The sequence below is a fragment of the Procambarus clarkii genome, chromosome 31 (genome assembly GCF_040958095.1).
Source record: "Procambarus clarkii isolate CNS0578487 chromosome 31, FALCON_Pclarkii_2.0, whole genome shotgun sequence".
Classification (NCBI taxonomy): domain Eukaryota; kingdom Metazoa; phylum Arthropoda; class Malacostraca; order Decapoda; family Cambaridae; genus Procambarus; species Procambarus clarkii.
Window position 1 is genome coordinate 16550846 of NC_091180.1, and position 14746 is coordinate 16565591.

The 14746-nt window shown below is 36.4% G+C and overlaps 1 protein-coding gene and 1 long non-coding RNA gene across 3 annotated transcripts; one reads left to right on the top strand and one right to left on the bottom strand.

Annotated features, from left to right (window-relative positions):
* Positions 1–2886: 2886 nt before the first annotated feature.
* LOC123758623 (acidic mammalian chitinase) lies at positions 2887–13849 on the top strand. 2 transcript variants are annotated; one of them, XM_045743101.2, is made up of 8 exons: positions 2887–3184; positions 6080–6283; positions 7438–7562; positions 9168–9321; positions 10163–10254; positions 11003–11218; positions 11376–11577; positions 11830–13849. In XM_045743101.2, exons 2-8 carry the CDS (start codon positions 6116–6118, stop codon positions 11980–11982), a joined length of 1110 nt encoding a protein of 369 aa, XP_045599057.2. In that variant the 5' UTR covers positions 2887–3184; positions 6080–6115; the 3' UTR covers positions 11983–13849. The 2 variants fall into 2 exon arrangements, with proteins under 2 accessions (XP_045599057.2, XP_045599059.2); XM_045743103.2 differs by lacking the exon at positions 2887–3184 and adding an exon at positions 3774–4103.
* On the bottom strand, positions 11743–14592 carry LOC138370307 (uncharacterized). The gene is made up of 2 exons (XR_011230073.1): positions 14454–14592; positions 11743–11903 (listed from the first exon to the last, which is right to left on the bottom strand). It is a non-coding gene; the product is annotated as an uncharacterized lncRNA (long non-coding RNA).
* Positions 14593–14746: the final 154 nt, after the last annotated feature.

The following is a 14746-nucleotide window of genomic DNA, read 5'->3' on the forward strand; positions in this document are numbered from 1 at the left end:
TGAAGTTTCTTGACTATCCTGTCTTGCCAATATATTACATCCCCAAGATAAAAATGCATTTATATGCATGATTTTGATTCACAATTTACAGTATTGTAAGTACAGTATACATGTACAGTACTTCTGAAACTGGAGGAATGGTCTAGAAAATGGCTATTAAAGTTTAACATGGGAAAGTGTAAAGTAATGAAATTGGGCAAAGGGAGCAGGAGCACAAGGTACCATCTGGAAGGTGAAATCCTGCAAGAGTCAAATAGAAATATCTGGGAGTTGATATCACACTGAACCTGTCCCAAGAGGCCCACATCAAAAGGATATTATCAGCGGCATATGCTAGACTGGCCAGCATAAGAACTGCCTTTAGAAACTTCTATAAGGACTCGTTCAGGACCTTGTATACCACTTATGTCAGACCAATCCTGGAATATGCAGCTCTAGCCTGGAGTCCATACCTAGTTAAGCACAAGACAAAGTTAGAGAAGATTCAGAGGTATGCACCAGACTAGTCCTAGAACTGAGAGATATGAGCTACGAGGAAAGGCTATGGGAGCTAAACCTCACGTCCCTGGAAGACAGAAGAGTAAGGGGAGACATGATAACCACCTACAAAATTCTCAGGGGAATTGACAGGGTGGAGAAAGACAAATTCTTTAGCACGGGTGGAACACAAACAAGGGGACACAGGTGGAAACTTGGTATCCAAATGAGCCACAGAGACATTAGATTGCCACATTTCTCTGTGGCAAATGAGTCACAGAGAAATAGTGCTGCATGTTTTCTTAATGTTGCCCCTAATTTGGTTAAATGTATTTTTTTAAGTTTTAAAATATTCCTGGAATTTTAAATTTAGGAATTAAAAAGGAAAACATTAATTTAGGAATTAAAAAGGAATTTTAAAATACCTGAAATTTTAGGAATTAAAAAGAAAATTTAAAATACCTGGAATTTTAAAATCAACCTGGAAAAGATCATCAAGGAAAATGGGGGAACCTTCGACAAGCTGCTGGCTTCCTGTCCTCGTCGAGGCCACTAACCCTAGTGGCCCTCAGGTGAAAAAAAAAATCAGCCACATCTGCACACCATAGAAAACGTAAACTCTGAAATAACACTTGAAGTGATCCTTTGATGACCCATATTAAGGTAAGATAAGATGTTTATTCAGGTAAAGGTACATACTGTAAATTGAAAATGAGTTACAAACATAATGTTGGATTTATAGATAGAGCTAGTACATACAATACCTGAAGTCACCAATACGCACAATGTTTCGGGCATATTCAGTCATAACCATCAAGTTTCATTCTTTTTTTTTACTATTTTTTATTTATTTATTTATATATATACAAGTGTTCTTACTCGAGTCCTCTCGGTGCAAATCGATCTATAATGTAAATACACTTTTTTAGTTAAGCTCAAAATTAACGTGTTTTAACAAGTATTAACAGTAGAGAATAAAATACGCAACTATCAATCCTGTGTTGACCATGATGATGACACAGACAAGGCAGCTGAAACTGCCATGTGATAAGCCTGAAATTGAGTTGGATATAGGCATTCCAATCTCTGCATTAAACCCCCAATATTTCAGGAAATTAGAGAAGACAGAAGAACAGTTACTGACACTCAGAGGCCAGAAAACACGAGTATAAAGAGCTATGACATGTTTAGAACCAAGAATTATATGTACGGGGTGCATAAAACATCCACTAGACAGTGTGACATTGTAATTGACAGAATTAGGCTGGGATATCGATATCTATGGCAGGTGGCTGCAGGTAATGAATCCCCCAATGGTAAACATTCCAATTGTAAACTATATGAACAAGGGCTGGGACATACTCTACAACACTATGTCTGTGATTGCCCTATTATAAGTGAGTTCAGACCTAATGGTATGAGGTACTTTGAGCTCTGTAATTACTTCATACACTCAGGAATATTGGAAGATATTCTTATGCTGTACCCAGAGTTACAATACAATACAATACAATTTTATTTAGGTAAGGTACATACATACATTAAATTTTACAAGAATTGGTTGACTTATAGGTAGAGCTAGTACATACAATGCCTAAAGCCACTATTACGCAAAGCGTTTCGGGCATAGTAGAGGTTTGACTAGCAAACATAAAGTTTGCTAGTAGAGGCTAATAGATCAGCTTCTATTTCATGTTCTCTCCTAATTCCATGTATGACTGGCTGTCGTGTGAGGTAGGAATGTTGGATGAGCTTGTAGCTGTTTTTTGACCTACACTGTGAGGTCCATCATACAGAATAGTGCAGCAGCACATTGGTGTGTGTATACCTGGACTTGTTAAAAAAGAAAAGACATTGTTTGAGAGGAGTCTTGTAGAAACTGGTAAGAGTAATTATAATATAATTTTTCCATGATTTAGTGCTTAGCTCTTGTGAAAATCGGAAAGTCGTTGTTTAGTCAGAGTTGATTTGTTTTTGTAGTGAAGCTGGTATTTGCAATATTAGATGAACTTATAGCTAGTTTTTGATCTACACTGTGTAATCTTTCATATAGGATAGGGTAGCAGTATATTGCTGTGTATACCTAAGCTTGTTAATTAAAAAAATCATAACCAAACATGTTGTTCTGCCCGAAACGCATTGGTGTTAGTGGTTTTGCAAGAATGATTTAAACAAAAATGATTGAATGTAAGAACACCAATGTTATGTACTCAACAAACCCAATGTACCTTCTTGCATATAAATACATAAGTAAATGTTGGTAATTATTAATTTATTATTAATTTATTATTTATTTATTATTTACTATTATAAAATAAACAAGTCCCCACTCTGAGCGCGTTTTCTTCCAACCTCAGAAACATTTTGTAGTATAACCGACGTCAACTTTACATGACCAGTGGTCGTCGCCTCTCAACCACCACCAACAACAAACTCAACCACCTCACCTGGAAGAAAAAGTACTTTAATTTTGTCTAAATTCTAAAGTCATAGAAATGAATTAATAAGCATAAATGTCTATAAATCAGTGGCAGATGACTATAAACACACGACAAACAAAAAGGACCCTAACTACCAATCATAGAAAACGGACATTGCAGCACCATAACAACAACACCAACAAACAGACGTCATTACCAAGATAACAGCCTCCACTTCGTCCCTAAATCACCAACAACAGTCACTGCTCGGATGTTCCCACGTTCAGGTGACGTACAGCCGCATGGCCTAGTGTTTTGTTTCGTGATATAGACACGACAGGGCTCATACCACCCAGTACCGTCTTAAGCCTGAGAAAGGGCTGGAAGTCCCTTAAATCAACAAGCACAAATGCTCACAAAACATGCTGATAAGAAACCTCACTCTAACACAGCCAACAATGCTGCGTCACCACACAACTGCCTCACCCACTTGCAGTCATCTGGAGGTGTAACCCTCATCTCAGACTAGTCCTACCACTTGGGCTGGACGGTCGAGTGACGGTCTCGCTTCATTTTTTATTGTTTTATATATATATATATATATATATATATATATATATATATATATATATATATATATATATATATATATATATATATATATATATATATATATAATATACACACACACACATATACATACATACATACATACATACATACATACATACATACATACATACATACATACATACATACATACATACATACAAGAGTTCTTACATTCTTGTACAGCCGCTATCATAGCGCTTTAGGTAGGTTTTTAATCCTAATTTTTCCTTGGAATATGACCCACCAAATCGTTTAACAACCAGGCACTCATTACATGCTGGATGAACAGAGGCTACAGTTAAGGATTGACACCTGGTCAATCCTCCCCGGCCAGGATACAAACCCTGGCAGGCCGAGTGTCTTACCACTGCACCATGGGGACTGCCCGTGAGACTGCTCATGCAGATCCCCGTTCAATCCCTGATTGAAACTCGCCTGAACTTTCAAGTCCCACTTGAGAAAATCATCAGAACAAATGGCGGGAAGCTTTGACAAGCCACTGGTTTCTTGTCTTCATTGAGGCCATTAGAGTGTAAGTGGTTATTGTGGCCCACAAGAATGGCCACTAACCACTGAGTCGTTAGTGGCCCTCAGGTAAATATAAAACTATAATGTATTTCACCAATGTTGCACTCATCATTGAGAAAATGTAATTCCAATACAGTAATAGTTTCCCTAATATATTTCACCTTTGGAGCTGAACCTCAAGCTTCATGCCATTCCATCCATTCATCATTATCTGAGGCAACGTGGATTATTGTAAACGATTGTTGTAAGGATTATTAATCCGTTCTAGTAATGTATCATTAGGAGTATTGCTAAGTTACCAAAATGCACCAGTGAATTAAAAAATAAAAATGCCAATTAAATCACCTTAATTAAAAAATCCCCCCCAAAATGGAACCCAAATAACACTTAAAAATAGAGCCCAAGTAACCCCATAGAAAATGATAAATAACAGATCCCAAAGACACCCTTAAAAATATTAAGACATATTTTTAAAAGTACTGCAATTAAAAAAAGACACCTTTAAAATATAAAGCAAAAGAATTCTAAAAAAAAAAAAAAGAAACTCAAAAGAATCTACCAAAACAAATCAAACCTCTTTAAAAATAGAAACCAATGTACTGTACTGTAGTCTTCTCACGAAGGAACCCCCTGTAAATAATTGAACCCAATTGATAAAATGAAAACAGAACTCAAAAGAATCCTTTAAAACCCACAATCCAAATAGTTTAACACTCTTGAAAAAAGCTAAAATTACCCCTTAAAATAAGATGTCATATAAATGACAAAACCCAAAAGACTTCCTTAAAAACAGAATACACACTATCTCCTTAAAAAAATAAAATCCCCCCCCCCCCTTAAAAAACATTAACCCAAAACAATCTTCTTAAAAATGTATCCAAAACAGTCAAATTAGTTTCTGATTGTCCGAGACAGAAAGCCTGTTATGCTCCCAGCTACTAGTGGCCTTTCCCAGGATGCAATCCACAACAAATGAGTAACAATGGGGGTAATTATTTACTTCTAGGTGAAAGAAAATGTGTCAGATGGTACTCACCTAGTTGTGGTTGCGGGGGTTGAGCTGTGGCATTTTTGGTCAAGCCTTTCAACTGTCAGTCTATAGGTAATTACCTAAGTGTAGTTACAGGATGAGAGCTACGGTCGTGGTGTCCCATTTTCCCAGCACTCTGTCATATAACGCTTTGAAATTACCTGTACTCACGGTTTTGGCCTCCACCACCTTCTCACCCAACTTGTTAGACTGGGCTGGACCTGGTCCAGACCAGTCTAACCTGGAACCTGGAGTAAAGCTCAGGAACCTGGTGTACAGGTTCCTGAGTTCCCTACACACCGTCTTCCATATGCCAACAAGAGTCATCAATAAAGGTAACTTATAATTTGTACATAATATAGTACAAACTATTTGTGTGTATTATGTATGAAATATATTTTGAAGTTAATATTTTTAGGAGTGTGAAACGAATTAATTCAATTTACATTATATCTTATGGGAAAATTTGTTTCTGTTTGAAAATTTTCGGTTTACGAGCCGTCTCTGGGAATGGATTAAATTTGAAAACCAAGGTACCACTGTACTTTAATAGGTTTGTGCCAAGATCCCCATAAGGTTGAACTACTGACCCTCCCCAGCATGCAACACGCCAACAGTTGCTTAACTCCCAGGTACATGTTTACTGCTAGGCGCAAGGAAATGTTCCAATGAGCTTCTTGAACATGAACTTATTGTGCCTTGTAGGCATTACATGGTACCTTTAAAGGACGTGGTCTGAATTAATATCCTCCAGTTTGTTCAGCATTTTATAGGTCTCGATGAGATCAATTGTGCCATATCTGGTTTGTAGTGTTGTGACCTTTAGGCTCTCAACCATTCCTGGAATGAGAGTTGTCTTAGTTTTGGGAAGATTGGCATCACTCTGTATTGAACTTTTTCCAAAGCAAATACAGTATGTCCTGTTGTAATTAATACCAGTACACTATACTACTTAAACATATATAAAAATTGACATTTATATTGTAATTGATGTATCATTTTCTTTTTGCAGTGAAGAAGTTAATAGAGCCAACAGAGGTTTCGCAAAATGCATCGGGTTTCGTACTATGCCATAATAGGGCCAGATGGGGATGATCCCACTGTTACGAAGCTACCAGTGCATAACATTGATCCACATCTCTGTACACACATTATAATTGCATTTGCAAGGGTTGTGAATAATGTAATTGTGCCTGGCTGTGCAACAGATATTGAGGTAAGACAAAATTTCAGCCAATCAACTCCATGTAAGTGTTTCAGCATTCACTTAAACAAAAATTTGTACTAATGCCATTCAGTTCCTTAGTACTGTATTGAGTTCCCTAATTATCATATTCAAATGTTATATATGATAAAGGGTACCAGGTATACCATTGTTGGGAACAGCAAGGTTATTAGTTCCTATGAGGTCCTCCTAACCAAGGAAAAGTCTATCTGCATGGTCAGCTGTCCAGGTACTTACTGAATAATTTGCACATTCTTTGCACCATTCCCATTGAGCTATTGTTACTTACACCAGTTCTAACAGTTTCACATGGAATCAACTATTCATGCAAGAAAGATTGCTATTTTTTTTTTTTTTTTGAGATATATACAAGAGTTGTTACATTCTTGTACAGCCACTAGTACGCGTAGCGTTTCGGGCAAGTCCTTAATCCTATGGTCCCTGGAATACGATCCCCTGCCGCGAAGAATCGTTTTTTCATCCAAGTACACATTTTACTGTTGCGTTAAACAGAGGCTACAGTTAAGGAATTGCGCCCAGTAAATCCTCCCCGGCCAGGATACGAACCCATGACATAGCGCTCGCGGAACGCCAGGTGAGTGTCTTACCACTACACCACGGAGACTGTGAAATATAACTATACATACCATATATTGAACATGAACCACTGTACTACAGCTGACCACTGTGCTACAGCTGACCACTGTTCTACAGCTGACCACTGTGCTACAGCTGACCACTGTGCTACAGCTGACCACTGTGCTACAGCTGACCACTGTACTACAGCTGACCACTGTACTAATACAGCTGATCACTGTGCTACAGCTGACCACTGTACTACAGCTGACCACTGTACTACAGCTGACCACTGTACTACAGCTGACCACTGTACTACAGCTGACCACTGTACTACAGCTGACCACTGTACTACAGCTGACCACTGTACTACAGCTGACCACTGTGCTACAGTGGTCAGTGAATGAGATGACATTATTAACATGAGTGTGATCAGATAGCATCTATAGTAAATGCTGCAATAAATACTGTTTAGTGCTGTAGCTAACATGTTAAAAGTTTACAAGATTATTTTGATCCTTAAAAATAGTGATTGTAAAAGTTTCAAATATTGTTTCTGTAATTTTTAGGTTTACAAGGAAGTGGTTGCTCTTAAAAAAAAGAACCCTAAATTGAAGGTGCTTTTGTCCGTTGGGGGATCATCACCGGACCCAGGCTTCCCAAACCTGGTACGAGACCCATCTGCCATTGCTTCGTAAGTGTCTTGTATTGATTTTATTACTATTTGTAATAGGCCAGTCGTAGGAAGATTATCTTCCTTATAAACAATAGGCGCTAGGATAGTTTCAGAAATGAACATTGTAGATCTTAGTTTTTCTTTACTGTGCTTTTTAATCATCTCTATTTCAGAGTAATTTAATCTCTTGCTCAAGCTTTTGAGATTCTGGCTGTGTTGTATATACAAATATTGTATTGTGTCAAAATCTCATAATTTGCTATATTTTATTACATTTACATAAATAAGAAACTAAGAGTGGGTTGTGTCAGTTCAGATTTTGATGTTTTATTGGTGCAATTTCACTAAGCCACCAACACACATAGTGTATGCTAGGAGTGGCTGGAAAACACTCAACACTACATGCTGCCTCAGAAATGGCTCTTTCCAGCTCAGATATGGCACTCAGTAATATTGTCAGTCACTAGTGCCTATGGGAAGCCGCCCAGTTTGGCAAAGATAGGTAACGGCTATTCAACATTTGCCACTGAGCTTGTTTACCTTTACCACCTGCCACCTGAGGGTCTAGGCCTACTGTTTAAGGTACACCTGGAAAAGATCATCAAGACAAATAGGGGGACCTTTGACAAGCCACCGGCTTCCTGTCCTCATTGAGGCCACTGGTATTAGTGGCTCTAAGGTATACAGGCAAACTTTAATTCAGAAATGTTACTAACTGTATTGGGCAGTCCTTTAAAGGTGCTTTTGTAAATTGTTAGCCATAGCACCATGTTTTTACTCCAGCTATTGTGATTTATAAACACAGTCTTATAACTATGGTATTAGACAAGAAATTGGGAGGTCAAAGCCCTATAGGTCCCAGGTTCAAATCCCAGGCATCCTTCTTGTCCCGAAATGAGTGTATGTTGCTGAGTAAGCCACTAAAATACTAATCAGTACAGTATAGTCATATCACTGCGCACCTCTTTAAACCTAAATAACCTGATTTGTACATTACAGTGCTTGATATCAATAGTCATATCACCACACACATTCATAATCCAGTTTACCTGTTCGACACATTATTGCTTGATATCAATAGTCACATTACCTGACATAGAAACATCTTTTCCTTTTGCCCTCCCTGCTAACACTTGCTAGTCCATTTGGTATCAGAGCTTTTCTCCCAGCAAACACATCTCTGAAATGTATTGTATTATCACCTATTATTGAAGATAGGAAATCTGTAAGGTTTATTGAGGTTACCCAAGGCCAGCATGGCTGACCTCTCTCAGGATGCAACCCACAACAGTTCTCTAACTCCTGGGGTACCTATTTCCTGATAGTCAAACAGAGCATTAAGTGTAAGGAAACTTGCCCTCCGTTTTGCATGGGAAATGAAAACCCAATGCAGTATTGACCAGTAGAGGGGAAAACATGTGAAAAGCTGTGAAAGATTGAGATTTTATGAGACAGTGATTGTAGGGCAAGTAGCTTATGTATAGAGTAACCAGCAGTACGTATAATATAAATGTCCCATTTGTCAGGAAGTAGTGTACTTTTAAGTTCAAATTTAAATAGGGAAGTATCAGTAGCTACCGCTATACTATTCCCAATGCTTTACTTTAATCAATATTCCTGCAGATTTGCTATCCAAGCACGAGAATTTTTAGTGGAGCACAATTTGGATGGTCTGGATCTAGACTGGGAATTCCCTGCATGGCCTGTGTGTAAACATGATTATCGTGAGAAGATTTGGTTCACGCGACTTGTTTACCAACTGAATTTTGAATTAAAGGTGGGTTCAGTCCAGTGTATGATTGGTTAAAAACCTCTATGACGTTAATAACATATAGTACTTTAAGTGTTTCATAGTAAAGCCAGATCATATTTAGATATATAGTATTATCAGCTTATCATCTTTTATTAATCACATATTGGTACTGTATATCTTTAATCATAATCTCCCAATTTTTCAGACACAATGTCATTCACTGGGAATTACAAAGCACTTAGCATTTTGATATATGCAATACTGCATGTCTTTCTCACACTTAATCAGAGGTTTGTCAATGTTATCACTGCAGAATTAGTATTTGATAATGACAAGTATTAGTTTGCTAATAATTCATATAAACAAATAGCATAAAATATAATGAATAAATGTCTGAGCTCTTTGCAAGTTAATATTGACTATAAATACCACAAAGTTTATGCCACTGTCAGAATTAATCCACAAGTTTAGATAAAACAAATTAGTACTGTATTACAATTTAAAATCAACTATTTTAGATGAGGCAGTAGTATACTGTATGATGATGAAGAATGTATGCTTTGTATGCTACAGGGCAATGTCTGGCAGAATGTGATCCACAGTAAACCTTACTTGTAAATGGGTTAGTACTTGATGACTAGAGATGTTTTGTTGTAGTTTTGTAGAGCAAGTTATGCAAACAAAATTGTTATTATCTTTTAAAAAAAAATTATTTTTAAAAGAAAGCTATAGAAGAGAAATTGTTATTGTCCTTAAATATATTTTTGTAGTTTTGTAGAGAAATTTATGAGAAAGTGATAGTTTAATATGTTAAAAATTGTTGGTGTGAGAGTTTGTACTGACTTAGTACTGTCATTGCTTGCAGGTTAGAGCACCAACGCCTTTCCTCCTGACCATTGCTGTTGCTGGTCCAAAAACCATCATTGATAGATCCTATGAGGTTGACCAGCTTGCTCAGTAAGTTGAACAGTATACCATCAAATATCGTTAGTCGACGACACTATTGTAAGTCGAGTCGCATTTTTTAATCAAATTTACATCGTAACTTGAAATTATCATAAGTGGGGGCAATCGTAAGTCGAGGTGCGACTGTATATGCATTGTGGTGGATGTAACCTCATTTATTTTTTTCTAGGGGAAGGGGTGCCTTGGGTCTCACGGGGTCGAATGAAATTCCTTATGAAATAATCGGCTTCATCCCATATAGTTTGTTCAAACAAGTACACCCTATAGATTATTATGAAATTGCTTTGATTACTGTAGCATTAAATATTTCCCCAAAAATGCAGTACTGTAATTAAAATCTTCACACTAAACTTATGCCAAAAATGATGTGCGTGATTAGTTGGTGTATAAAAAATACAATTTACTACGAAATATTGTAAATGGAATCATGTCCTCTATAATTTTTTATAAATTATTATCATCATTATTATTATTATTATTATTATTATTATTATTATTATTATAGTATAAATTGCATTGATAGATACAATATTTATATTGTCTGAATGTCACTAGTCACAAGCTTTGTCTTTGGTAAACATTAAGATTAATGTTTTTTGCTGCAGTGTATACTTAATATAATATGATGTAAGTTAACTTTTATAAATCAATATAAAATTCATTATGCAATGCACATTGATGGAGATATCTTTTTAGAAATTTATTGTTGGCATTGCTAAGTAATAATTTTTCCTTTCAGGTATGTTGACTTTGTCTCTCTCATGGGTTACGACTACCGCATATTTTGGCCATACTTGCCTTTCACAGGTCATAATGCTCCGTTAGCCAAGAGAAGAAATGAGTGGTGCTATTTTGCTACGCTAAACATCCAGTGGTCGGCAAACTACTGGGTGAAGAAAGGAATGCCAAAAGAGAAATTGGTTGTCGGAGTGCCAACTTATGGACGCACTTGGAAGTACAGTATGAAGTGGCATTACCTACAAGTCATATTTGCAGTGGACAATATTAATATCAAAATATAAATTAATTGTATACATGAATTATTACCTTTAGCAGTTTTGTATGCTTAATTATATCAAGTATGTACATTAATATCAAAGATAATCTTGCAGGCTGCTTAGAAGCTCTTGGCACAGTGTTGGGTCACCAGCTGTTGGCAGTGGAATGCTGAATGGAGCTGTGACCTATCCACTTGCCTTCTCCTTTGTCCGTAATGGAGCCGAGCGGTACTTCGATGAAGAAAGTAGGGTTCCATATGCGGTGAAGGACAAAGACTGGGTGTCTTATGAGGATTCTGAGAGCATCAGGGAAAAGGTATGCTCTTGGCTAATCTTATTTAAACAAAAGTCATATCTACAGTATTTCAATTTAAAAAAAAAACTAAGTATTTTGTATATACTTTATGTCTTGTCATTTCCAAGTTTTTTTTGCATTTGTTATATTCAGTACTACTGGAAATTAAAGTAGAATAATGTCATGTGAGTTCATTATTTATTTGTTCTGGTCAAGTACAGTACAGTAATTTGATGAAGAGTGGTATTGTTTCTGACCAGTTACTATCAACAGGCTCAGTGGATAAAAAAGTCTGAATTTGCTGGAGTTATGATCTGGAACCTGAATTCTGATGACTGGGCTGGAACCTGCAGAGGAAAGAAGTTTGAACTGCACAATATTATCAAGGCTGTTCTCAATAACAAAACAATTAACAATGCAGAGTAGTCTATTTAGCTCCAGAAATTGGTTAGTAGCAGGGCATAGTGTCACAAAGTTATCTGTCTATTTAGCTTCAGAAGTTGGTTAGTAGCAGGGCATAGTGTCACAAAGTTATGTCTATTTAGCTCCAGAAGTTGGTTAGTAGCAGGGCATAGTGTCACAAAGTTATCTGTCTATTTAGCTTCAGAAGTTGGTTAGTAGCAGGGCATAGTGTCACAAAGTTATATGTCTATTTAGCTCCAGAAGTTGGTTAGTAGCAGGGCATAGTGTCACAAAGTTATCTGTCTATTTAGCTTCAGAAGTTGGTTAGTAGCAGGGCATAGTGTCACAAAGTTATATGTCTATTTAGCTTTAGAAGTTGGTTAGTAGCAGGGCATAGTGTCACAAAGGTATCTATTTAGCTCCAGAAGTTGGTTAGAAGCAGGACAGTGTTGCAAAGTTAAAATTTTATTGTATTGTTATAATCTCTACAGTGCCCTTACAAACACTTGTATGTGTTCTTAATGTGATAACTACTGTACAAATATGTATATTAAATAAGGAAAGTTTAGAACTTCATATTTATCTGTTGTAAAGTAGAGCATCATTGTTACACAGAATTTAACATTCCAATTACTGTAGTCATTTCCACTATATCTGAAATGCACAGAACTGAGGAGATTTCAGATACTTTGGTAATTCTGAAAGTTTAGCATGGCCATTCTGGAGACTTTGAGTTCTGTACTGTGCTCCCATCATAATTACATTTATTGTATCACCTGTAAATAAGACAAGTTCAAAATTAGAATTAAGTGACTGGAGAGTAGCGTTTTATGTGGAAGTGTAGAACTATACACATTGTAGGGTAATACAGTAGTACTGTATTGTAAGTGATCCAAATATATATATATATATATATATACGGTATACCTGTAATATAAATGTAGTACTCTATGTGCTATATTGTAAAAAGTAGTGTACTGTATTGTAAATTTATATTTGTATCGAGATGCCTGGCATCAGGAAACAAGGTATTTTTGTTTTAGACATAAATGGTTTTCATTGTGACTAAAATTACTGCACAAGTAGTTGAGTTTTAATGTTCCTATATAAGTATACAGGTATACTATATTGGAAATGTAGAACTATATACCATATATTTTTATTGTAATACAGTATTGTATTGTAACTATATACTGTACTTTATTGTAATACTGTATAATACTGTATTGTGAGTATAGATAACATCTATGTGCAATATACTGTAATGTATTACAGTACTGTATGGTAAGTGTAGAACTATATACAGTATACTGTGGTACTCACCTAGTTGTAGTGTAATACAATACTAGCTCTGTATTGTAAATACAGAGCTATATTGCAGTGTAATACAGTACTGTTCTGTTGTATTGCATTTGGCAAGCTTTCCTTATATTTGGAAAGTATTTCAATGTTATTAATATTTTCACTGGAAAACATTCAATATTCTAATATCCCTAATGGGGTGAGAATAGCTTGAGCTACCTCATTCCTTTGTGTGTATTTTACCTCAATAAACTTATTTCAATTTCAATTCAATATTCTTTTAATTAGTGGAAAAATTGTAATGTAATGTCCTCAATCTTTGACGGCGTTGGGTACATTTATTAAACAGTTTACAAGCATGAAAATTTCTCAATCAATTGTTGTTATTGTTATAAACAGCCTCCTGGTGCTTCAGAGCTCATTAACTGTTTAATAATTATAAACAGAGCTGCCAAAGATTGAGAAAAGATGTACAGGTTCGTAAGTGTTTCGTGAATCTGGCCCCTGGTATGTTAATAAGATTTGTAGCCATCATTTATTATATAAAAGATTGTAATAATGAGTATAATAAAGAGCATTTTCCACAGTACTTGTTGTAGTAATTCTATAATAATAGTTCCCATTCTCTGGGTCATGAAGCCTTTCAGGGGTCATCGAAGTCCCTTTAGGCCAGTGACTGACCTACCAAAACCATGAGTAGTTTCAAAGCCTCATATGACAGAGTACTGGGAAGACAGGACATGATGAATACAGCTCTCATCCTATAACTCCACTTAGGTAAATACACTAAAATAATTGCACTCAAACTTAATAACAGTATGAGTTGTCTACATACAGTAATTCCACACACAAGAGCATGGAGGAACTACAGAAATACCAGAACAGAGCATAGGATGATTCCAAAGGGCCAGAAATGGGTACCTCACTTTGAAAAGAGAAGCAGAGAGACAGTATGAGACTATAGCAAATAAAGCAAAGACCAAACCAAAACTGCTCCACAGACAAATCAGGAGGTAAACAACAGTGAAAGAACATGATGAAAATAAGAACAGGTTAGGACAGGTACACAATGGTAAGGTGTGTGAAGACCTCAACAAGATATTCCAGGAGGTGTTCACCATACTGTATCAAGAAGTCACTGAACTAAGACAGCTGGCAATAAACCAGACAGGTTTCGATGAATTTGAAATTACCAGAGATTAGCTTAGGAGGTATCTGTTGCATCTGGATGTGAGAAAGGCTGTTAGACCTAACAAAATCCAACCATGGATACCAAAAAGAGTGCAGAAGAACTTTGCTTGCAACTCCTGTTCTCAGTCCTAGTGTGGCTTGTTGAGCTTGAAACCGTTGCTCATTGTTTGCGTTACATCTAACCTTCCGAAGAAAATGTCCAGATTAACATCCTCTAACTTGTTCAGTATATTAAACGTGTCAATGAAATAGGCTTGGAGTGTTGTTAGCCCTGTGACCTTCAACCGTTCCTGAT

Excerpts from the sequence above, each read along its gene's own strand:
- LOC123758623 (XM_045743101.2), top strand. The coding sequence starts at position 6,116 with ATGCATCGGGTTTCGTACTATGCCATAATAGGGCCAGATGGGGATGAT. Across the intron at positions 10,255-11,002 it reads GAGGTTGACCAGCTTGCTCA|GTATGTTGACTTTGTCTCTC; the intron begins GTAAGTTGAACA and ends TTTTCCTTTCAG. Across the intron at positions 11,219-11,375 it reads ACTTATGGACGCACTTGGAA|GCTGCTTAGAAGCTCTTGGC; the intron begins GTACAGTATGAA and ends ATAATCTTGCAG.